The 26,900-nt window shown below is 41.2% G+C and overlaps 1 protein-coding gene across 1 annotated transcript in view; it reads right to left on the minus strand.

Moving 5' to 3' along the window:
* LOC141050255 (NACHT, LRR and PYD domains-containing protein 3-like) overlaps positions 1-26,900 on the minus strand; it is a 183,265-nt gene that overhangs the window by 42,597 nt on the left and 113,768 nt on the right. Inside the window, exons 10-13 of the mRNA XM_073547131.1 lie at positions 25,599-25,769; positions 22,478-22,642; positions 10,657-10,682; positions 7,027-7,514 (exon numbers count right to left, since the gene is read on the minus strand). Coding sequence (XP_073403232.1) covers positions 7,027-7,514; positions 10,657-10,682; positions 22,478-22,642; positions 25,599-25,769 — 850 coding nt within the window. The remainder of the gene's footprint in view (positions 1-7,026; positions 7,515-10,656; positions 10,683-22,477; positions 22,643-25,598; positions 25,770-26,900) is intronic.

Consider the following 26,900-nt stretch of genomic DNA (forward strand, 5'->3'; position numbering starts at 1 on the left):
CAATATTATATACTGTCTCCTAAGCTGCAAAAAGGAGATTGGTAGTTACTTGCTTATCTGTTTCCAGTATCGGTCTATGAGGATTTGTATGGACAGAGAAATTTAAAGCAACATTTATAGCTAAATGACCACACCCAACAGTTTGGTGTCTTGTGTCTTCGTGTTTTTTAGTTACTAATTATTAGTGATGAGCGAGTGTACTCGGGTGATCTCCGAGTATTTTGGCGTGCTTGGAGATTTAGTATTTGTTCTCGCAGCTGCATGATTTGCGGCTGCTGCTGGACAGCCTGAATACATGTGGGGAATGCCTGTTTGTTAGGGAAACCCCACATGTATTCAGGCTGTCAAGTACCTGCAAATCATGCAGCTGCGACAACAAACACTAAATCTCCGAGCACGCCAAAATACTCGGAGACCACCCGAGCACCGAGTATACTCGCTCATCACTACTAATTATAACCCATTGGGCTTTATGTGTTGTCTCTTTTGGTCTCATTTTAATCGATCTATCAAAGGTTAATTTTTAAAGAAGACATATGTACAACCATATTAGTTATTTTTGGTACTAAACTGGCTTCTATCAATCAAGCTGTAGGTAATATTTCAATACTGTGGATGCCAAAAAAACCTAATTCTTCAGTTTTGATCTTTTTCTCGTTACGTCGTTTACCGATCGGATTCATTTATTGCATATTTTGAATATTTTTCAAAAACAGCATTGCCAAATACAGTATGTGTATTTTTTAATTGCTTTATTTTTAATGGTGCAATAGCAAGGTGATTTGAACTTTTTTATTTTTTTAAACTTTTTTTTAAACTTTTTACTGTATTTAATAGTCCCCTTAGCGGACTTGAAGCTGTGATCGCCTTGTCCCCCTTTTTGAGGTAGTCATCTATAAAGCTTCCCATGGACAGGTGGCTGAACAGTCGGGCCCTTGTCCTGCTCTGCCCTTATTCACATTGAAGCTGACTGTCACAATAAAATTTTAATTCTAGAGACAGAATAAGACTGTCCCATCTGGGTACATCTTCTTGGAAGCTTTGGGGACAAGACACTGGATTACAGTCAGTCGATTACAGAGATGTTATTGACAGACCTGGAAGTCCTCAATTGAAAATATTAGTGGATGAGAAGAGGAAGAATGTGCCGAACACACAGAAAATCAGGGTCACTGTCAGAGGTAACATTATCCTGCTGTGACTGAGATGAGCAATATGCAATAATAAAAACCTCAAGTTCTTCCCTACTAATATGTTTTCAGTAGACTAAGGAGGACTACTATGGTCTGTGTTTGGTAGTACTACTGCCTGGATAGCCGGTGCCAGTTGTGGAGGTGGTCCTGCTACTACGTATAGCTGCCACAATTTTTTTATGCCAGATGCATAATCTGTATTATTCTTTTTTTCCTCAAACACAAGTCTTCTTCACTGCAGTGCTGTCATTCTCTGTGCAATTTATTCAGTGTTTTATGGGTTTCTCTCTATCTCTATAGTTAAGCTGTGAACTATGGAATCAACCCACTATTGAGATACACCACAAAATGGCTACTGCATTTTTACTGTGCCTATTGCACATCCGTTACATATAGCGTATGGCTTCAGGGGTGCGGTTTACAGAGCAAGAGGAACAGAGCTGTTACATTTCACATATTTAATCCAGAAATATAGGCAGTGTTTATAACAAATATACAAGATGCTAAAAAATGGGAACAAGACAATACAATATATACCAATATATACAATTACAGTCCTGCTCATCGTTATTGACACACATGAAGTTTAACTACATAATGTGGAATATTTCCTGGAAAAAAAGAAATCAAAAGAAACTTTTTTTTTGTGTTGAGCACTCGTGTTAAATACAAAAGAGCAAATGATAAGCAATAATTTAAAACAAAAAAAACAATGGGGAAGAAAATAGAAAACCTAAAGCTCGCTGTGTCACTGGTATTGGTTGTTTTGGGTTAAATTAGTAGGGAAACACATTTTGACTCACCTGTGGTAAATCACAAATGAGAATCACCTGTGATTAATTGTCGGTGCCCATGTGACATGAATCAACCAAAGAATGATGACTTTAGTGTTTTAAAAAGCCACATAGTAGGCCCTATTCCTTTGTCACAACGGTGGAGACAAAGGATCTGTCTGAGGACATCAAAACTGCTATTATTAGCAAACACAAGACTTTGAAAGGGTATAAGGCCATCTCCAAAGACCTTGGTATTCCTATTTCAACAGGGCGCAATGTTATTAAGAAGTTTACCAAGCATGGAACCGTCAAAAACCTCCCTGGACGTGGGGGAAAAAGGAAAATTGACAAGAGATGTCTTCAAAGGTTGGTGCGAATGGTGGAAAAAACATCAAGTCAAACATCCAAAGATCTGAAGGCCAACCTGCAACAGTTTTGGTTGATGGTTTCAACAAGTGCCATACACCGCACACTAAACCAAGCAGATCTTTATGGGTGAAGGCCGAGGAAGAAACCATTGCTGAAGAAAAGACATAAAAAGGAAAGACTGATCTTTGCCAATGAGTACCAAGACAAACCACAATCATGAAATCAGAGAATTATCAAGAGATTTTGGAGCGAAATGTCCTAGCAGTGTAAGAAATCTTGGTTTCAGTCGAAGATCATGGGGCCTCCAGTAAAACATTGACCCAAAGCACACATCCAAAAGTACACAGGAATGGTTGAAAAAGAAAATCTGATGGTTTTAAAATAGCCAGCAATGAGTTCTGACCTCAATCCCATAGAAAATCTTTGGGGTGTGCTGAATCTGCCATTGGGAAAAAGAACCCTGCAAGCATTCAAGAGCTTGAACAAACTGCAAAGGAAGAGTGGGAGAAAATAACAGCTGAGAAGTGCAAGAAGCTTCTAGCTGGCTACAAGAAACATTTGGAGGCTGTCATCAATGCTTAAGGGTGTGCAACCAAGTATTAATTAGGGGTGCCTTTACTGCTTCCCATGCTGCTCATTTTGTTTCTTCTTTGAAATGGCAACATGTAAGTTGGAAAACAATGTTTTATTGTTGTATTAGTGGGGACCACTAATCAGGGCTGTGGAGTCGGAGTCGTGGAGTCGGAGTTAGTTTTGGTTGGAGTCGGAGTCGGAGTTGGTAGAAATGTACCGACTCCGACTCCAGCTTTAAAAAAAATGTATTAATATTTCATAGTTGAACTTTCATATGAATTTTATAAATGTTACTCAAATATATATGTTCTATCAAACCATGAACAACAGTGATAAGCAGTTCTGCTGGAGATAGAGACATTTCTTGCTTCTTGTGTGTCACTGTTCTCCACTGCCCTTATCTAATCTTATACTTGGTTAACCTCATGCTGCCCCAACCCCCCTACTTACAATGTATGAAACTGAAAGTGAAAATGTGTTGCAAATTCTTAGTAGTAAAGCTCCTCCTCTAGACTAGATCATACTAGGTGTGCGTCTTCCAAGCATCTCACAGCTGCCTGCTACTCAGAAGAGGAAGACTGTAAGAAGTATTATCCTTTCAACAAACTTTGCATCAGTTAACTGTGAGTACATGAGGAATAATAACAGTATTACTGACCACTATATCAGTTGTACGACCTGGCAATAATTTTGTACAATTGTTTTTAGGAAAAACAATTGTCATTTGGATTGTGAATGCAGAATTAAAAACCTGAGAATGTCAAAGAAGCATCACATTAAATCAGCTGTATTTGAACATTTCACCATCACTCAAGATAGAAAACATTATATCTGTCAGTGTATGACAAATGATCCAGACGAAAACAAATGCTGTGAAGCCAAGATGAGTGCATATTCAGGCAAAGATAAAAATGCTCCTACCAGAGCTTCTAATCTAAAGAGACATTTACAGCGCTTTCATCCAGAAGTACTGAAAGCAGTGGATGAGAAAGACTGCATCCAAACCAATGAACCAGTGCCCAGCTCTTCCAGCCAAACAAAGGAGCAGAGAACTTTGCAGCCATCAGTTGCAAGATATTTTGTCAGTGACAAAGTTACTGTGACAATGACAGTAGATACATTTAAAAAACAGATCATAGAGCTTGTTGTAAAGGATAGTGTGCCTATTTCATTATTTTCACGACCAGCTTTTATGTGTCTGAATGGGGAAATGGCCCGCAAGCTTGGTGTTTCTCTGGAGAGAGAGAGAGTATTAGAAAATTAGTAATCGAAGAAGCTTTTAAACAAAAGGAAGAACTTAAAAAAACTCTCAAGGGACGCTTTCGGTTTCTTAAAATGGATGCCTGCACACGTCACAGAGTGAACTATTTTGCCATCAATGTCCGATTTGTTTGTGACAAAAATGAAATAGTTACCAAGACATTGGCAGTGAAAGACACCAAAGCACATCACACCAGTGAGTTTCTCCAGGTCTTGGTGGGAAAGGTTCTGCAAGACTATGAACTTAAAAAAGAGCAAGTTCTTTCTGTCGTAACTGACAATGCTTCAAATATGATAAATATGATAAGTACTATTAAGCTAATGAATGAGAGTAATGATGGTGACCAGCAGCTAGAAGAACATTCTGGGTCCACAGACACAGAAATGTTTGAAATAGAGGAACACAGTATTGTAACTGAGGAGCAAACTGAAGTTACTTCAGATGAACAGCAACATGATAGTTTAGATGATCTTGTTGAAACTGTGTCAATATGTTCTTTCATTCATCGCATACGCTACAGCTGGCTATAAGAGACAGTCTGCAAGAAGGACATGCTGCTGCACTGATTGGCAAGGTGAGAAAATTGGCTACTGTTGCCAGAACCCCTAAAGTTGACTCAATTTTGAAGAGACGTGCTGGAAAAGGGGCAATTAATGATCAAGCCACACGATGGGGCAGTACTTACTTAATGATTCAGCGCTTGGTTGAACTGAAAACCTTTCTTGTAGACATGGCTAACCCTCAACTGACGCTAAATGAAAGTCAGTGGAATCAGGTGACCGAGCTGGAAAAATTGCTAGAGCACCCATTTACAGTCACTAAAAAATTACAAGCAGAGGACTTAACTCCAGGTATTTTCTTAAAGGAGTGGAAGAACCTGATGTTTCGCCTGTCCCAAAGAGGAGGGTTAATTGCAAGTGGCATTGCTACATCAATAAAACGGAGAGAGGAGCTACTATTACAAAATAACATTCTTTTGGCAGCTGTTTATGTAGACCCAATGCATCGGATTCTTCTAGATGATCAACAGCTAAGTAAAGGAAAAGAAGCTCTGTCTGAAATAGCAGTAAGGATGAAAGGGTTGCAGAACAGTCAGGAGGAACAAGAAGAATTTGGTCGTCCTGCCACATCTTCACCCTCATCATCAACTGATGAAGAATTTAATTTCGAAAAATATTTGGATCACAAGGACCGTGCAAAGCGTTCCCGCATAGAAGAAGAGTCATCCCCATCAAGGAACACAGCCAGTACATTTCAGCAGAATTTTTCATGTGCACTAAAAGAAATTGAGAAATTTGACCGTTCATCAAAAATAACAGTGCAACAAGCGATTCCTCTGTATCCTGACATTGTCAGAGATGTTGCCCGAGTGGTTACTGCTTTGCCACCAACACAAGTTAGTGTAGAGAGGTTGTTCTCTGCTCTCAAAATAATTAGATCAGATTTGAGGGCATCCATGAAGGAGGATCTGACAGAGGCAATACTTTTTCTGAGGACAAATTTATAGATTTCTTCTTATTAACTGCATAAAAGTGTTTATTGCATATTTACTTACAGTTTAGAAAAGTTTATAAAAGTTATTTGCTATATTCTAATTGTATTCTAATAAATGTAGTTTTTGCTCTAAGTGGTCTGATTACTTATATGATGGTGAGAAACTGAATAAGCACAATGTTTAATATTTTACAACAGTAAATTTGTTGTTATGAATTGGCCATTTATGAAGGAGTCGGAGTCGGAGCCGGAGCCGGAGTCGGAGCCTGATAAAATCCAGGAGTCGGAGTCGGAGTCGCAACTGTGGCTTACCGACTCCACAGCCCTGCCACTAATTAAAAAAAATCTGAGGATATGATTTTGGTACATTTCCATTTATTTCTGAAGATATTGTACAGTCTCTGAAAAAATGAAGGGGTGCCAATAATGGTGAGCAGCACTGTACATAACATAAAACAGAATAGTGAAACAGATTTACTAAACCTGGTGTCACAGAAATGGCTCAGCGCTTAGCAGAGGGAAGCAGTCCGATTGGGAAAATGGAACACCCTCACAGCGAACTTATGACTTCCAGATTTGAACAATGATCAAAACCCAAATACTGCCTTTTATTAGCTCAAGGTTATGCCCACATGCCTCCCCTAGATAAGCTCATGGGGGGCTGATTGTGGGATGTGCTAGGTCCTTCAGAATTTTATGAGATCCTCAACTTAAGGCATATCTTTACCCCTGGGGAATCCAGATGGTACATATTGTCGTCATCTTTCTTACTGTAATTTTACCATTTACATAGAGATCAAACATGAGCAGGATAGCATCAGCTATAGATCCGTTATTAAGTTGGTTAGAATGGCCTTACAGTGATGTGAGTGAATGTTTTATATATGTCCCTTCACTATGGCGCTGAAAATGTATCTTCCATAATTATCGTGACTATACAAACCCCAATATTAACATTGGTAATTCAGAGACAAAAAGTTTAAGAAGATTCTATGATGAGAGGAAGTTCCATCTTTGGACTAATGGAAACCCCTGCATTTCTCCTCCTGGTCACTCCAGGGAGGAGCTACTTCAATGGAGATGACGCTTCATATCTGCTCCCTCCATAACTTCCCTTGATATAATTCGTTTCTTTCTCCCTAGCTATAATTAGTCCCACATGTTCAATGTGTAATCCTACTTCAAAGGTGACTGAAGTGTCAGCTCTTCTCCCTTCTCGGGATTTCTGTATGGAGTTTATTTTTTCTCTATGACGTTTTGCTATAAAGGTTGTTTTTAGAACTGCACTTATGTAGGAAGAGATTGTATAGAAGTCAGGAGATCCTTCAAAATTTGTCATATTTGATGATAAAATTGTTACCTTGTCACATAGTTTACAGCTCCTGTCATCTTCTTTTATCACTTCCCCCATCCGGGACATCTCTCGATTGCTGATTCGAGACATCTCAGGATCACTCATCTGGGACATCTCAAGATTACTCATCTGGGACATCTCAGGATCACTCATCTGGGACATCTCAGGATCACTCATTTGTGACATCTCAGGATTACTCATCTGGAACATCTCAGGATTACTCATCTGGGACATCTCAGGATCACTCATCTGTGACATCTCAGGATTACTCATCTGGGACATCTCAGGATTACTCATCTGGGACATCTCAGGATCACTCATCTGGGACATCTCAGGATCACTCATTTGTGACATCTCAGGATTACTCATCTGGAACATCTCAGGATTACTCATCTGGAACATCTCAGGATTACTCATCTGGAACATCTCAGGATCACTCTTCTGGAACATCTCAGGATTTCTCACCTCTGCGATTTCAACTTCTTGACTTGATTCTGTAAATAGTAATAACTTTTTATATTACCATATGTAGTATTGCTAGAGGAGGGTTTGGTGAAATTACTGCACTTCTTCCAGGGTACATTCACATTTTGTTATTGACATCCATTTGACCTAAAAAAAAATCTTTTGACATGGTAACAGGAGACTGTGATGGGTCCTAACAGTGGAATCGGCCCTTTATAGATTAACACAGGATCGAATTAACAGATACATTCCATAACATGTCAGTTAATCAATTATATACTAACCTATCGGTGACAAATGTCCTGTTACTAACAGGCTATAACAGAATCAATGTAGTCATACTGTGGGATCCAAACATGTTATGTTTAATAGACCCCAAGAGAAGGAGTAGCTTAAATTACTACATTGTTCAATACCTTCTTTTTTGTATACTGACCATAGTTTTATTGGCAAAATTGCAGCCAAAAAGAACACTTTTTTGTCTTAGGTTTGGCAATAGAGCTGGATAGGCATGATTACTGTTTACATGGACAACTTTGTTCTCCTTTTTCAAGATTCCTAATGTTATTACATATAGATATACTGTATTTATGTTTCGCCTGGTTCCGGTCCTGGTCCTGCTGCACCCGGCCCCGGTCCCATACCTCCTCAGAGCCCTCGTTGGGACTTCTGCTCTGTGCCGGCCTCGCACCATCCTGCTGCAGCCTCTGCTCCTCCCCTCTGCTTCCGTTCGCGCTGTCAGCAGGTCCCCAGGGAGAGTGCTTAGGTCACGCGCGCGTTCCCAATCTCTTAAAGAGAGAGCGCACATTTTTCAAAAATGTCTCTGACCAATGTTGTGGTAATGATTACTATTTCGGGCCACTCTGTCATAGGGAGGGCGCCAGAGCAACAAGTATCTTCTGCTACTAGCTTCCGGTTCAGCTGCCTGTTGCATTTGTGCTCCTGCAGTGTGCTGCCAAGTATTCCACTTATACTGTTTGTCTCCGCGGACTGTCTGTTACCCGGCTGTCCAAGACGACGTCTGTACCGTCTCCGCCAGTTCCGTCCCGCTCCGCCACTCAGCCATCCGAACCACTGGACAACACCTGTGTCACCTTAAACCCGTGTACCCAGAACCCGTCTGTCAGCTTCACCATTTCTGTTAACCCTGTTTATCCGTCTGTCCAGCTGGGACAGCTGCCACGTGTCCAGAGTCTAACTGGAGGTAGCACCGGTGTTCTCCAGACATTCCATTCTGACCCTGTTCGAGGGGACTCTTACTACAGGTGTCTGGGGCTCACTTAGTCACGCCCCCTTTGGAGCCCCCCGGGCCTTGGTCCCAAGGTGACACAAATAGTGCAATAAACAACGAATGTGAACTTCGCCACCTGTGCCTCCGATTCCATTCGTTACAATTTACCTGCTTCATTATACTCCTATTTCCCATTAAAGAGGACCTGTCCCCAATTTTTTCATGTTGAACTGGACACATGATGTAATAGTGGCTGCTGAACGAAGTAAAAAGTTTTTTGTTTATTTCACTTCTCTGTTGTGGAGATATTAGCAATCAAAGTATTTGGTGCCTAATGAGAACTTTTTTTTAAGTTTGAGTTGATGCTATCAGACAGTTTTCACTAGGGGCATGTACTTCTTGTTCAGAAATACTGACAAATAAGCAGGCAGTAGCACTCCCATGAAAGAAGAAGTACACACCCATATAAGTTACAGCAAATATCTCAGAGTGTGAAATGTAGTGATACAGCCATGACCTCCTGTTCTAACCTTATGTAGTGTGGGGGAGGGACAGTACAGCAGAGTTTAGCTCTGTCACATTACAAACAATTCTATCAGTTCTTCTGATTACAGTTATTAGACTCATGTCTACTGTAATCAAGCAACTTGCACTCGCTCTGCAGTGAGATCAGGGTGGTCACTACATCTTGCCAGCCTATCCTGAACTACTCCAGTGTAAGATGTAACAAGTAGAGTACAAAAAATACAAATGTGATTACTGACATATTCGAATTGGCAGTGTGTTGGAGAGGCAGAACAAAGTACAGCAAAGCTCACAGTGGTATGAGAGGAGGAGACCTGATAAAACAATTTGTAAAGTGACACAGCTAAACTTTGCTGCACTGCTCCTCTTCTCCTCTTATCACATGGGCTTAATCTGAAAGGTGCAAAGATACCAGTAATCTGTGCTTTTCTTATCATGCAGGAGGTTAGGGCCCCGTCACACATAGTGATCTCGCTAGCGAGATCGCTGCTGAGTCACAAGTTTTGTGACGCCACAGTGATCTCACCAGCGAGATCGCTGTGTGTGACAGCGATCAGCGACCGGCCCCCCTGCCGGGTATCGCTGATCGCTGGGGAAATGTCTGGACTTTTTTGGGGTTGTCGCTCTCCCGCTGGCCAGCACGCATCGCTGCGTGTGACAGGCGAGAGAGCAAGGACCAGCGAGCAGGAGCCTGGTAGCTAAGGTAAACGTTGGGTTTCTAGACCCCGCCTGGCGCCTAGAAACCCGATGTGTACCTTAGTTAGGAGCTGGTAACCAAGGTACACATCGGGTTTCTAAGCAGCGCGCATCACTTAGAAACTCCATGTGTACCTTGGTTACCAACTCCCTGCATCAGCGCGCTGGTAACTAAGGCACACAGCGACGCGCCCGCTCGGCATTGCTGGGTGCTGATCGCTGGTGAAGCTGTCTGTGTGACAGCTCACCAGCGATCATGTAGCGACTCACCAGCGATCCTGACACGTTGATATCGTTGTCGGGATCGCTGGTTAGTCGCTATGTGTGACGGGGCCCTTAGACCAGGGGATCAGGGCTGCATTCCTTAAATCTCACACAATGAAAAATGTACTCTATGCCTCCAGTAAAAACTGCCTGATAACACCCACTTTAACTTTAAAAAATTAACTCATTACTAAATAATACTTTCATTCCAATTGCTAATATCTCTGCAACAGAAAGGCGTAATTAAAAAAATAGCCCAATAAAATACAAAATATTGTATCCTATTACATCATGCGTCCAATTCAACATGAAAAAAATTGTTAAAGGTCCTTTTTAAGTCTATTCTTTAGGACATTTCTTATAGAATCACTTTGAATTGTACATATATTATAGAATTATTTACCAAATATAGTAATAATATTGTTGTAAGAAGGAAAAAGAGGAAAAGTCCTTACCATCATCAGAAGATTTATGACTTAGTCTGCAAAAAAAAAAGAAGTTATTTAATTTACTGCTGTTTTTCTTAAACACATTTGGTTTATTCCTAGGAACCTCGCTGCCTTTATAAAGCACAGAACTGTCACCCAACAAGCAGCTTGGTCCGTTCAATAACATACACACCAGTGATTACAACTCTTAACTCTTTTACTACAAAGCCATCCATAACCTGTCTCCTCCATACATCTGTGACATGGTCTCCAGGTACCTACCCGCACGCAACCTTCGATCATCTCAAGATCTCCTTCTCTACTCCCCCCTTATCTCTTCTTCCCACAACCGCATACAAGACTTCTCCCGTGCTTCCCCCATACTCTGGAACTCTCTGCCGCAAAAAAACATCAGACTCTCACCATCAACGGAAACCTTCAAGAAGAACCTGAAGACCCACCTGTTCCGACAAGCCTACAGCCTGCAATGATCCTCGGTCTACTGAACCACCGTACGACCTGCTCTACCCTCTCCTACTGTATCCTCACCCATCCCTATAGACTGTGAGCCCTCGCGGGCAGGGTCCCCTCTCCTTATGTACTTGTGTGTCCCTTGTCTTACACATGTTTATTATACTTGTCTATATTTCCCCTTTTCACATGTAAAGTGCCATGGAATAAATGGCGCTATATAAATGCATAATAATAATAATAATAATAATAATAATAAAAAAAGATGAATCTCACACTGGATAATAGACAGAGCTCTGATCTAGGTCTTGTTTTAAAGCAAAGGCCATCAGTTACGGAGGACAATCCATGATGTGATGCCTCTCCTTTCACTGTAGAATCCTTCGTTCTCTTGTGCTATATTAAAACACACATCTTTTCTGTAAATTAGCCATCAGTATTGGCAAAGGAGTTGACTTTTGCTACGTCCAAGTGGGTGTTATCAGATAGCATTTTCAAACATGGAGAAGAATATTCATTTCTCTTGTAGCGCACACAGTGTCAGCCACAGCCGCTGGCTTCCAGCAACTGCCGGGCTATCATGGGTGTGCGCTTCTTAAGTGTTATGAATATTCACCTCTCTCCACACCCATAGGCGTGGAGTGAATATTCACTCCCTTAATGAGCAGGGACACGTGATTGCTCGGCCGCAGGAGCTGATGGCACCGGAATAAGATGCTGCGAGGGCGCGTAAGGAAGGTAACTTGGATGCTTTATTTTCTTTTTATGCTTTTCTCATGCGGGCCATGCATACATGGATAGGAATGAGGAACCATGCACATAAGGACAGGGATGAGGACCATTCAGACAAGGATGGGGATAAGGAGCCATGCAGACAAGGATGGGGATGAGGACCAATCAGACAAGGATGGGGGTAAGGAGCCATGCAGACAAGGATAGGGATAAGGAGCCATGTAGACAAGGATTGGGATGAAGACCATTCAGACAAGGATAGGGATAAGGAGCCATGCAGACAAGGATGGGGATGAGGACCAATCAGACAAGGATGGGGGTAAGGAGCCATGCAGACAAGGATAGGGATAAGGAGCCATGCAGACAAGGATAGGGATGAAGACCATTCAGATTAGGATGGGGATAAGGAGCCATGCAGACAAGGATGGGGATGAGGACCAATCAGACAAGGATGGGGGTAAGGAGCCATGCAGACAAGGATGGGGATAAGGAGCCGTGCAGACAAGGATAGGGATGAAGACCATTCAGACAAGGATGGGGATAAGGAGCCATGCAGACAAGGATAGGGATGAAGACCATTCAGACAAGGATGGGGATTAGGAGCCATGCAGACAAGGATAGGGATGAAGACCATTCAGACAAGGATGGGGATAAGGAGCCATGCAGACAAGGATGGGGATAAGGAGCTATGCAGACAAAGATGGGGATAAGGAGCTATGCAGACAAGGATGGTATTTAGATACTTAACTAGTGTACATGGTTAGACACGTACTATAAACTGGAAGCTATTGGAGCAGGATAGGTCTCCATTGTTTGTACTTAAATATTTTGTTTTATTTAAAAAATAAATATTGCTCATAAATCTTGTGGGAAGAAGTTCTCTCTGATCTGTTATATCTAATAACTTTGGGGGAATGATATTCTTATAATTTAAGAAATTTAAGGAATAAAATATTTGGTGATATGACTAAAATATGTGATATGATATATCTATCTTCTATAGAGGTTGTCCAAGACCAAGTGGCAACAACGCAAGTTGGGAAGACAATTGTAGACTTATTTTACCAAGAGTAACAGGAGAAATTGGACCCCAAATGTTATTATGCAATTTGTCCCGAGTACGCTGATACCCAATATATGCAGGTAAACCAGTGCTTGGGCGCAGGGCAGAGCTACGAAGGGAAGGAGCGCCGTTTGACTTTTTCAATGCAAAATTGGTTGGAATTGAGATCGGATGACATTTCGCGTTTTGAGAGCCCCTGATGTGCCTAAACAGTGGAAACCCACTATAAGTTACCCGATTTGGGAAAGTAGACCCCCTAACAAACTTATCTAGATGTGTGGTGAGTACTTTGAACCCCCAAGTGCTTCACAGAAGTTTATAATGTAGAGACGTAAAAATAAAAAATCAAATTTTTTTTAACAAAAATGATATTTCACCCCTAACATTTTATTCTTGAGGAGAGTCTTGAGGAGAGTCTTGAGGAGATCATTTGCATATTCCCAGTGCCTTCTGGGATAAGTGAAGAGTCTCCGCGAGCTCCTTGATCACTGGGTTTTGGCCATTGCAGCTGAAAAGAGGACATCGGAAAACCAGGGGAAGAGTCTTGAGGAGATCATTTGCATATTCCCAGTGCCTTCTGGGATAAGTGAAGAGTCTCCACGAGCTCCTTGATCACTGGGTTTTGGCCGTTGCAGCTGAAAAGAGGACATCGGAAAACCAGGGGAAGAGTCTTGAGGAGATCATTTGCATATTCCCAGTGCCTTCTGGGATAAGTGAAGAGTCTCCGCGAGCTCCTTGATCACTGGGTTTTGGCCGTTGCAGCTGAAAAGAGGACATCGGAAAACCAGGGGAAGAGTCTTGAGGAGATCATTTGCATATTCCCAGTGCCTTCTGGGATAAGTGAAGAGTCTCCGCGAGCTCCTTGATCACTGGGTTTTGGCCGTTGCAGCTGAAAAGAGGACATCAGAAAATTTTGGCTCATCTTTCATCGCTTTTAAGAAATCTCAATATGGAAGAGGCCAGGAGCCATTTGGTGAGCTGCATTTCTTGCTACATGTTCACAGACTTACCAGTGGAAAAGCCAAACATCACATGCCACAAATGCAAGCTTGTGTCCCTGTTGGAGGAAAAGTTGCAAAATCTCGAAGAGAGGTTAGCTACGTTGAAGACCATTAAGGAAGGTGAAGAGTTCTTAGACAGAGCAGAATTATCTCTTCATGTTACAGGAAGAGAAGAAATTCAAAGTACACCTGAAGAAACAGAGGAATGGAGACATGTGACCCAGAGAACAGGAGGATCAGGAGGCAGTCAGCACCCATACTTTTCAGTAACCAGTACCAGGCTCTTACACAGGAGAGCGATGAAGAAATACATCAGGATAAGACTTTGCCCACAAACAGCAACCTTGTACGCCTTCAGAGTCCTCCTGGATGGAGAAAGAAAAATGTTGTGAAGAAGAAACGGAGAGTGGTGGTCATGGGGGATTCCCTGTTGAGAGGAACAGAGGCCGCTATCTGCAGACCGGATATAACTTCAAGAGAAATGTGCTGTCTTCCAGGTGCAAAAATTAAAGATGTGACTGACAGGATATCAGGACTCTTCAGACCTACAGATGACTACCCATTCCTGCTACTACATGTGGGGACAAATGACACTGCAAGAAACGACCTGGAAACCATCTGCAGAGACTTTGAAGACTTAGGCAAGAAAGTGAAAGAACTGGGAGCGCAGGTGGTCTTCTCTTCCATCCTCCCAGTGGATGGCCATGGAACAAGGAGGTGGAATAAGATTCTGCAGGTGAACAACTGGCTACGTCGATGGTGCCGTCAGCAACGATTTGGATTTATGGATCACGGAGTGAATTACTTTTACGATGGACTACTTGCTAGAGATGGGGTGCACCTTACGAAGACTGGAAAACATGTATTTGGAAGTCGCCTTGCTACACTTGTAAGGAGAGCTTTAAACTAGAACAACATGCTAAGGGAAGCAAAAGACCAGAAAAAGCCATACATCTGACAAATGCTATTGAGAACTCTGCTATTAGAAGTGGAAAGGAAGAACAAAGACAAAAGAATCTAAATAATAAAAATATTGGAGAAAGAGAAACCAATCACAAACTAAAATGTTTCTATACTAATGCACAAAGCATGGGCAACAAACAAGGAGAATTGGAACTACTAACACAGGAAAAGAAATATGATGTCATTGGAATCACTGAAACTTGGTGGGACAATACACATGATTGGAATACAAGACTAGAAGGATACAACTTATTTTCAAGAAACAGACTTGATAAACGAGGAGGAGGTGTCGCATTGTATGTTAGAAACGCGTATATCTGCACAGAGATTGAAGCTTCAGAGACTGGGAGTTCTGTGGAAACTGTTTGGGTAAGAATACAAGGACAGAACAATGGAAAGGACACCATTGTAGGCATTTACTACAGGCCGCCTGTGCAAGCTGAAGATATGGATGAACTCTTTATGCATCAAATGGCCAAGTTCTCCAAAAAATATGACATAGTTGTCATGGGAGATTTCAACTATCCAGACATTTGTTGGGAATCTCTCTCAGGCAAAACTAACAGGTCAAGGAAATTCTTATCCTCTCTTGCTGACAACTTTATCTTCCAAAAGGTAGGGGAGAAAACAAGGGGAACTGCTACCTTGGATCTAATCCTTACAAACAGGGAGGAAATGGTTGAGGAGGTAAAAGTGGCTGGGACCCTAGGAGGTAGCGACCATGCTATTTTAGAATTTTGGATAACTAGAGGAGGAAGACATGTGAAGACTCAGACGTCAAGGTTAGATTTCAGAAAGGCAGATTTTAAGGGATTCAGAAAGAGAATTGGAGGGATCCAATGGCTGGATATCCTTAAAGACAAAAATGTCCAGGAAGGATGGGAAATCTTGAAAAATGAAATTCTCAAAGCACAATTGTTAACAATTCCAAAAAGAGGGAAGAATAGGAAGCATTTAAGGAAACCAGGATGGATGAACACAGAACTTAAGCACATGCTAAAAAGGAAGAAAAAAATGTTTATAAAATGGAAAGAGGGAGGCATATCTAAAGAAGAATATAATGCTGTCTGCAGAACCTGCAGGGAGCAAATCAGATTAGCTAAAGCTGACAATGAATTGAGGCTTGCAAGAGATGTCAAAAGCAATAATAAAGGATTTTGGGGATATGTCAAAAGTAAAAGAAAAGTCAAAGATGCTATAGGATTTTTACAGGATGAAAATTATGAAATGGTAAGACAGGATGTTGAGAAGGCCGAACTTTTAAATTCCTATTTTGCAGCTGTTTTCTCTCAGAAAGGAAATGTAATATCAACTGTTCTTCACTGTCCTATTAAGGGAATAGAAGAATCGAGGATATCTATAACCAGAAAGATAGTGAGGAAACACTTAGCTAACCTAAATGAATTCAAGTCACCAGGTCCAGATGAATTACACCCCAGAGTACTGAAGGAGATAGCAGAAGAAATTTCTGAACCCCTCTCCATAATCTTTGAAAATTCTTGGAGAACAGGAGAAGTCCCAGAAGACTGGAGAAGAGCAAATGTTGTTCCTATCTTCAAAAAGGGGAAGAAGGTGGACCCAGGCAACTATAGGCCGGTGAGTCTGACTTCTATACCAGGAAAGATCTTTGAACAAATTATTAAACAACATGTATGTCAGTACCTGGATAAGAATGAAGTGATTAAACTGAGTCAGCATGGGTTTGTAACTAATAAGTCATGTCAGACTAACTTAATTTCCTTCTATGATGGGATCACTGATTGGGTGGATCAAGGAAATGCTGTAGATATAGTATATCTTGACTTCAGCAAAGCATTTGACAGAGTATCTCATACAATCCTTATTGAAAAAATGTCTAAGTATGGAATGGACAAGGCAACTGTTAGATGGATTCAAAACTGGCTTAGTGATCGGACCCAAAGAGTGGTCGTAAATGGCTGCACATCCAGTTGGAAGAATGTCTCAAGTGGGGTACCACAGGGCTCTGTCCTGGGCCCTGTATTGTTCAACATCTTTATCAACGATTTAGATGAAGGAATTGAGGGTAAACTGATTAAATTTGCTGATGACATAAAGCTAGGAGGGATAGCTAATACTAGAGAAGAGAGAGAGAGGATTCAAAAAGATATAAATAAACTGGAGAAGTGGGCAGCAACAAACAGAATGGTTTTTAACAGGGAAAAATGCAAAGTACTACATCTGGGCAATAAAAATGAAAAAAGCATATACAGAATGGGAGGAATAGGGCTAAGCAACAGCACATGTGAAAAAGACTTGGGCATACTAATAGATCACAGACTGAATATGAGTCAACAGTGTGATGCAGCAGCAAAAAAGGCAAATGCAATTCTAGGATGTATTAACAGAAGCATACAGTCTAGATCACGTGAAGTCATTATTTCCCTCTACTCCTCTTTGGTCAGACCTCATCTGGAATATTGTGTCCAGTTTTGGGCACCACATTTTAAAAAAGACATCAACAAACTGGAGCAAGTTCAGAAAAGAGCGACCAGAATGGTGACTGGTCTGCAAACCCTGTCTTATGAGGAAAGGTTGCAGGATTTGGGAATGTTTAGTTTGCAAAAGAGAAGACTGAGAGGAGACTTAATAGCTGTCTACAAATATCTAAAGGGCTGTCACATTGTAGAAGGATCAACTTTATTCTCATTTGCACAAGGAAAGACTAGAAGCAATGGGATGAAACTGAATGGGAGGAGACACAGATTAGATATTAGAAAAAACTTTTTGACAGTTAGAGTGATCAATGAGTGGAACAAGCTGCCACGAGAAGTGGTGAGTTCTCCTTCAATGGAAGTCTTCAAACAGAGGCTGGATAGACATCTGACTGGGATGATTTAGCGAATCCTGCTTTGAGCAGGGGGTTGGACCAGATGGCCCAGGAGGTCCCTTCCAACTCTACGATTCTATGATTCTATGATTTTCTCAAAGGTAACAAGAGATGTTAGACCCCAAAAGTTATTGTGCAATTTGTCCTGAGTATTTTGATACTCCATATGTGGAGGTAAACCACTGTTTGGGCGCATGCAGAGCTTGGAAGGGAAGGAGTGCCATTTGACTTTTCAATGCAAAATTGGCTGTAATTGAGATCAGACAACATGTCGTGTTTGGAGAGCCCCTGATGTGCCTAAACAGTGGAAACCCACCAGAATTTACCCCATTTTGGAAAGTAGACACCCTAAGGAACTTATCTAGATGTGTGGTGAGCACTTTGAACCCCCAAGTGCTTCACAGAAGTTTATAATGTAGAGCCATAAAAAGAAAAAAAAACAAATTTTTTTCACAAAAATTATTTTTTCACCCCTAATTTTTTATTTTCCCAAGGGTAACAAGAGAAATTGGACACCGAAAGTTATTGTGCAATTTGTCCTGAGTATGCTGATACTCCATATTTGTGCAGGCTGATCACTTCTATAACAGGCAGATCTGCATCCGGTCTCCATGGCAAAGATTGGGACCCCTCATCATGCTGCGGGGTCTCCGATCCAAAGGCAGATGGGCCGTCAGTCCCTCTGCCGGCTCGGGAACGCTGCAATCATGTTTGATCGCAGTGTTCCAGGGGGTTCAAGTGCCGGGAGCTGTCTGTGACCGCTCCTGGCACTTAGTGCCAGGTGTCAGCTGTAGGAATCCCCCACACCCGTGAGCGTGGCTAATCGCCCATGATGTACTATCCCGTCCATGGGCAGTAAGTCCCAGGGCACATGGACATGATAGTACATCCAATGGCAGAAAGGGGTTAAACACTTGTGGACCAGGCAAGAGATGTTACTAATACAGGCACTTCTCCAAAAATTAGAATATCATCAAAAAGTTTATTTATTTCAGTTTTTCAATACAAAAAGTGAAACTCCTGTATTATATAGAGTCATTACACACAGAGTGATCTATTTCACATGTTCATTCCTGTTAATGTTGATGATTATGGCTTACAGCCAAAGAAAACCCAAAAGTCAATATCTCAGTAAATTAGAATAAGTAACAAAAAACACCTGTAGAGGCTCCTAAGCATTCAAAAAGGTCCCATGATCTGTTTCAGTAGCTCCACAATCATGGGGAAGAGTGCTGACCTGACAGATGTCCAGAAGGCAGTCATTGACACACTCCACAAGGAGGGGAAGCCACTAACGGTCATTGCTAAAGAAGCCAGCTGCTCACAGAGTGGTGTATCCAAGAATATTAATGGAAAGTGGAGTGGAAGGAAAAAGTGTGGTAGAAAAAGGATTGTAAAGAAAAAGCCATTCAAAAATTTGGGGAAATTCACACGGAGTGGACTGCTGCTGGAGTCATTCCTTCAAGAGCCACCACACACAGACGTATCCAGGACATGGGCTACAAGTGTCACATTCCTTGTGTCAGGCCACTCATGACCAATAGACAACGCCAGAAGCGTCTTACAACAGTATCACTGGGCTTGATTGGCAGCAAACCCGCCTGACCTTAACCCTACAGAGAATCTATGGAGTATTGTCAGGAGGAAGATGAGAGACACCAGACCCAACAATGCAGACGAGCTGAAGGCTGCTATCAAAGCAACCTGGGCTTCCATAACCCCTCAGCAGTGCCACAGGCTGATCGCCTCCATGTCACGCCGCATTGATGCAGTAATTGATGCAAAAGGAGCCAGACCAAGTATTGAGTGCATTTACTGACCATACATTTCAGTAGGACAGCATTTCAGATTTTAAAATCATTTTCCAAGCTGGTGTTATAAAGTATTCTAACTTACTGAGATAATGACTTTTGGGTTTTCACTGGCTGTAAGCCATAATCATCAACATTACCAGAAATAAACATGTGAAATAGATCACTCTGTGTGTAATGACTCAATAGAATATAGAAGATTCACTTTTTGTATTCATCATTTATTTCAGTTCTTGATTTTGATGATATTCTAATTTTGTGATTAGCACTTGTATATGTTTCCATTCACATCCTGCGAGTCTTGTTTTTTGCACAAGTTGTACTTTTGAATAACATTGTCCATTTAATCATGAGATGTAATGGAAAGCAGGTAAAAAAGTGAGGGAAAATAGCAAAAAAAAAATTATATTCCTCAATAGTTTTGTTTTTATTTACACTTTACATTTTACTTAGGTGGTGAAAAAAATTTCAAAATTTTGGAAAACAAAAAAATGCTTGTGAATGCCGACATTTTCATTTATCGGGATATGGAGCTGGGTGAGGGCTTGTTTTTTTGCACCCAGAACCCTCATTTTTGAAGTAAATACAGTGTTTTTGCCGCCTGTTAATTCTGACGATTTGATTTTTTTCTCTCATTACGCTGTTTTCTGATCAGAATAATTTATTTTATATTTTGACAGATTGGATTTTTTTTTTTTTTTTACAAACACAGTGATATAAAATATTTTTTTAATTATTTCTTAATATTTAATAGGGAAAATGTGGGGGTGATTTGAACTGTGAATTTTTATTTTTTACATTTTTCAAAACTTTTTTTCACTTCTATTGTAATTTGTTAGTTCTCTAATGGGACTTGAACCTGTGATTACCAGATCACTTATACTATACACAGCAATACCATATGTGGTGCAGTAACCTCTGGTAAAGCTAGGGGGCGCTGCATATGCGACTCAGAATATGCATGTGGGCATTTCCTAGATGGTGAAACAGTGACCAGCATGTCCAGTATGTGTCGCAGAGCTTCTCTGCGCTATAAGTCTAAGAAATAACGTTGGCATACTGAGACTTGTAGTCCATGAGTTCTTTACCTATAAGGGCGGCTTATTGGGCTAGTCAGAGAGCTGGGCGGGATCGGCTAGCCACACATACACTGCCCACATATGGGAGTGGTTTGGGATATATTATGTGACTGAGGTCTGATCACAGGGATTGTGTGTTTGATCCTGATTGGTCAGAGTGCAAGGTCCTGGAAGGCCTGGGTGTGTTGGACGTGCCTGGAACTGAACTTCCTGGAGAGCACATGGAAAGACCCGGACCTGGTAGAGTCTGTGACGGCTCTGCGTAGGGGAGCTACTGCCTGGCTGTGGGTCTGGAACTGTAGACGGCCTAGTGAGCAAGTCACTGTCCAGAACGGTGATCCCAGTGCGGCCGCCTCTCTGATAACCCATGAGGGGTAAACCGTGAGTAATGCTGACCGGGGTCAGTAAGAGACTGTGCATGCTGTAAAACTGAATGTCTAATGGACACTGTACTGGAAGTTATATGCTGTTTAGTTCATGAAGAGCGGTTTATGCTGCAATTTAATAAACTGAATGAACTGTTGAACCCTGAGTGTCCCAACGTATGCCTCAAAGACCGGCCAAGCAAATAAATCCCCGTCCACTCATGTGGTGGATCTCTACACATACTATTGAAAGGTATGCCAAAAATCCTGGTTTCCTATGAATGCTATCCACGGGCTGTAGATGGTTTTAGTGAGCGATCCAATAAAAGAGTTACTAGCAATGATTTAAGAGGAATGTTGTTACTCGGATATAATTCCAGATTCACCAGCTTTTGCTCTTTTCATCTGACCAATCGTGACTTTGCTTTAAAACGTTGATTTGGTAAAATCCCGAAATATTAGATAAACCAATTCCACCTTTATGTTTATGCTTTCGTAATGCTGATTTATTAATTCCGTGTTCCTTTTTTTTAATTCAAAATAATGTATAAATTTTCTTCCTGCAGTTGATTGATCCATTTCATTGGCTTAAGGATTGGAATTGTACGAGAAATAGATAATTAAGAGCAGATAAAGGACAACTGAGCCTGGTTCCGTTGGAGATTCCAAATTGTTCAGGAAACAATGGGTGAAATTAAATGTGGAAAAAGTTCTGAAATTATTCTTCTTGGTATGGTTTTAACAAGGGTTTGAAGACTTTTTATATACACTGTGTGCCTCTGTGTACCACAAATGTGTAACCTAAATTTTTGTACCGCCATCCTTTTAGACTGAAGTAAACCATGGTCTTTTTCTACAACTACTGCTCTTCTCCTTACTTTCCACGTTGGGGTGCACTACTACCCATCCAGTCTTGAGTAGAACAGTAATGCCTGGCATCACCCATGCACATGTGAACTGTGTGCCCTCCACCACTTCATCTGCACCAGGCATTGGACATGGCCATCACCAATGACAAATTGGATCTCAACCATGTCCAATGTGCTGGTTTCCTACGCTCTGCACATTTACATTTGAAGACTGTTAAAGATCAAGTGACAGATGATGCCAACCTGAAGGAGTCATGAGGAATCGTATGGACAAAATTGTGTATTGTTGGGAGATGTAGTATTGTATGATATGTAGTTAGTGACCAGAAGGCCTAAGATTTTTTTCAGACTATGGTGTGAAATTACTTGGAAATCTCTGAATGAAAATCAGCTGAAAGCTTGTTGAGGCCAATGTGAACAGAACTCCTCTGCGTTAGAAAGAACTTATTGCCTTCATAAAACCATTTGTCCCAAAAGTTGATGATCTTGGGAAGTTATTCACCAATAGTCACGTGAGAGATAGGTCCAAACAAGATATAGGTGAGGCGGAGGTGATTCCAATATTCGGGAAGCATAAATACAATGCAATTAATTTCTAAGCTGTTCCACCACATCTCTTAATCTTGTGAGCATTTTTTCTACTTACCCTTTTGTGTCGGAGGATTTTCTGGACATAGGTATCTTAAAATCAGTTATTTGAGGAGCAAACCAACGGTTCCCAGTCAGATCAAGTTTCTTGATGAAAGGACTATTCTTTAATACAGATGTCAACTGGATGCAGGAAGTGTTTGGTAAATTATTGTTACGTAAACTGCAACAATAAGACGAGATGTGAGTGATGCATCCACGGAGTATAAGTATCACATTTATATATTCTCCTGGTAACCCATTCAAACAAGTCATACAGTCTTTTTTCAATTGTACTGTCATGAACTTGAACATTTAACATATTAACTGAGGCCTTTAGACTAGTAACTCTTTAGTTTTTTGCAGTTACTCTGTGTATTGCCAACTGTTTAGCAATAAGGTTCGGATACGGCTTTAAAGATGGCATCACTTGGATATGACACAATTTTATTATACAATGATTAATTTAAATGATAAAACACCAAATTAATGGAATGGCAAATATAATATTACCCTGTTTTGTTAATTTCATGTGAATCATACCATTATTATGAATTATAGTACATAGAGAAATAAGCATCTATACTATACATTACCAAGCATTGTAACATCATTTCTCTACTGGAGGGACCACAGTGTCAGCGAGAAGGAAATACTCTGGTCTTGTCATCACAGAAACTGTGCACCCACGATACCTTCTGGAAATGTCCCTACCTCACTGACACAGGGTCCACCTTTTTATACACAATCCTTCCCTATTACATCTGTGCAGTATGTTTAGGCTGCATCAGAATCTTGAAATTGCACAGGTCTGTTTGTTATAGACTACTACAATCTTAGTTTGTTTGCACCAACCAGTTTTCCATTAGCATGTCTCTTAACAATAGCACAATGCATCAGGGTTGTTTTGCTACTGATTACAACCCAAGGTCTCTTTGCCTCTAAAGCTGGAGTCACACATAGCAATCTTGCTAGCGAGATCGCTGCTGAGTCACAAACTTTTGTGATGCAACAGCGATCTCACCAGCAAGATCGCTGTGTGTGACAGTGATCAGCGACCAGCCCCCCTGCCGGTATCGCTGATCGCTGTAAGAAACCTCTGGACATTTTTTTGGTCGCTGGGCTCCTGCTGGCCAGCACGCATCGCTGCGTGTGACAGGCGGGAGACCAGCGATCAGCTGTAAAAAATAGAATTAAAATAAAAAATATTGTTATTCTCACCTTCTGATGTCCCGTGCAGCCTTCCTCTCTCCACGCTCCGGTCCCAGTGATCCTTTGCACGAATGACCGCAAGACTTCGCGCTCCCGCGAGACCGTGACTCTCGCGGTCATTCTCACAAAGGATTACTGGGACCGGAGCGTGGAGAGAGGAAGGCTGCGCGGGACGTCGGAAGGTGAGAATAACAATATTTTTTATTTTAATTCTATTTTTTACAGGGATGGCAAGCGATGCCGGGTGCTCGGCATCGCTGTGCTGATCGCTGGTGAAGCTGTCTGTGTGACAGCTCACCAGCGATCACATAGCGACTTACCAGCGATCCTGACACCTTGATATCGGTGTCGGTATCGCTGGTAAGTCGCTATGTGTGACTCCAGCTTAACAATCAATGTTGCCTGTCCAGGTCCAACATATGTTGCTTGTTACAAAGTTAACTCTTCATGATCATGGCATAACGCTCTAAGATGGTCGCATATGGGCAGCATGACTTCCATAATCACCTATTCTGAAAACTGGATACCTATCGTAACCCAGGCACGCACTCATACTTGTCTCATTTGTATCACAATCAGTCCTTGATTATTGATGTCATGCATGACCATTGCTACATGAGACCATCAAAACAGTATCTATCACTGTTTGACAAAGCAAATATCACAGTGGTCACTTGTGTACAAATCAGGATAATGAATCTTTGAAACACAGAGCTTCAAAGACCACAGAACAATTCCTTGTCTTACGGTATTGACACAGAGCAAACGCTTTGTGGCTCAGTGTCAAAGTTCAGCATTAATGATATTACACCATAGTATATTGCAATATAGTGTTTGGATTCAAACAACCATATTTCATATTTGCAATACTTTCCACCCTTGGTCTAGTGACCACACTATATCAAAGCATAGAAGCAATCTATTACAATATGTAGGCTATAAGATATCCATATTTTTATTAGCGCCACACTCTGACTATTGAACAGTCTAACCTTAGGCTGACGTTAGGATGCCTGGAATATTTTCCACTTGTGACTAATCTTTCTCACTGTTTGCAGAGCTGTGCACTACAAATTGCTAATAAATGGCCTTATAACCCTTCACACAATGATAGACAGCCTCGTTTGGTTCACTAAGATTATTGCTGATGTTTTTCCTCATTGGCATTGTGCTAACACACGCCAGAATGCTCCAGACCAGCAAACTAGTGAAACATCTGCTTTTTTACAGGTGGTCACAGTTGCTGATGCACAATTAACCTTGGAAATTTGTGGCTGCTACTTACTCTTTTCTTTTAGGTTGCACTGTGTGCAGTGATTTCTCACAATTGGTGGTGGTGACATGTCACCCTACTCTATGTGTTGGCCCCAATCATGAAGGATATAATGTAAATGGAGAAACTAGTTGTCAAGAAATAGAAAAGTCAGAATAAATTCGCTCAGTCTTTGGTCTCTTGGCTGAAACTTTTAATTTTGAGTTTTGGATTATTTTGAATTTCCAGATAAAATGGAGATGGGTTTATCCTGCCACTGGAGGTTTAATATCATTGTGTTGGGATGTCATTATTCCTCATGCCTGCCCTAATAAGTCTGAGACCCATTTTTGGGTTTATTCTCACACATGTGTTTTGAAATTTTTTTTTTAAAGGGTTTTCTATGACTTATTGCATTTTATAGGGTTCCATTGTTTCAGCGGCTTGCTCACGTTATTATGTTTGTATCATTCTTTGTCCGAGAAGGTTGATTATAAAGAGAAGCGCTATCAGGAGAAGGGAAGTCCGTCAATATTAGCAATATCACATATCAAGGTGCAGTAAACAAATTATCTCAAGGACATAATAAAAGCGCAGGTCATAACATAGAAAATCCATGTATAATTTATGTCTCCATACTGTATGTCTCACTCCTGCACATATTTCCTTTACTCACAGTATTTCCTCTATCCGGCAGTCTGGACTGGACAAAGCTCCTATCAAGTCATTGAAGTGAGGACCATACAAACGGTTACCAGTCAGGTCAAGTTTCTTCAAGGACCGGTTATTCCTTACTACAGATGCTAATGGGATGCTGGAAGTGTCTGGTAGATTATTCCTTGCCAATCTGTAAGAATAAAGAGATGAGTCGTGTAAAATATGTTGTCTGTAAATGTGTAAACAAAATATCACCGACTCTTAGTAAGATCATTAAAATCACTCATAGTCATAGTCGTCTCTTGTGTGTGTGGTGGATGTCAGAACTGCCAGCAGCTACATGATATCTTATAATCATAGAATCATAGAATCTTAGAGTTGGAAACAACCTCTAGGGTCGTCGTGTCCAACCCCCCTGCTCATTGCAGGATTCACTAAATTATCTCAGACAGATGTCTGTCCAGCCTCTTTATGAAGACTTCCATTGAAGGAGAACTCACAACCTCTCGTGGCAGCCTGTTCCACTCGTTGATCACCCTCACTGTCAAAAAGTGTGTTCTAATATCTAATCTGTATCTTTTCCCTCTCAGTTTCATTCCATTGCTTCTCGTGTTTCTATATGCAAAAGAGAATAAGGATGATGCTTCTACACTGTGACAACCCTTCAGATATTGGTAGATAGCAATTAAGTCTCCTTTTCTGCAAGCTAAACATTCCCAGATTCTTTAACCATTCCTCATAGGAAATATGTCATGGGGATAACGTGACAGAGAGGGGCCAGAAGATCGCGGCATCTGGTTGCACAAACCCCTACACTGATTAGATCTGCTTCAACTTCCTTTTAGCAGTGTTGGTTTTCCTTGCTCTGCTATAGCAAAGGTTAATCAAGTTCTCTTTATCTCCTGGAGATCTCTGTCCTGAATTGTCTCAGCTGTTCTGTGTTGGCCACTCTCCTCTGGTATATACGCTCACCACTTGCACTTGGGAATTGCAAGTGATTGCTCACACTTTCTGGTTTGGAGTTGAAGGAGAGTGCAGTGTTAATAGCAGTTTGTTGGTGTTGTTTTCCGGAGATTTCTGTGTGGGTTTGGCTTGTGTGTTTATCCTAATCCTCTTCCCATATGGTTCCTCATTCCTACTGTTCCCTTGATTTCCACTTGGTTGTGAGTATATTTGTATGATTGTAGTTCTCCTTTATCCCTGTCTGTTTCCCCTGTCTGTCAAGTTTATATTATTCTATACACTTCAGTCCCATACCTCCGTGGGTGGGGGAGGAAACAGTTAAGTATGCATATAGGAGCATAGTGAGGTATGAGACCTC

The sequence above is a fragment of the Dendrobates tinctorius genome, unplaced genomic scaffold (assembly GCF_039654945.1).
Source record: "Dendrobates tinctorius isolate UK_male_01 unplaced genomic scaffold, ASM3965494v1 ptg000151l, whole genome shotgun sequence".
NCBI classification, from domain to species: Eukaryota; Metazoa; Chordata; class Amphibia; order Anura; family Dendrobatidae; genus Dendrobates; species Dendrobates tinctorius.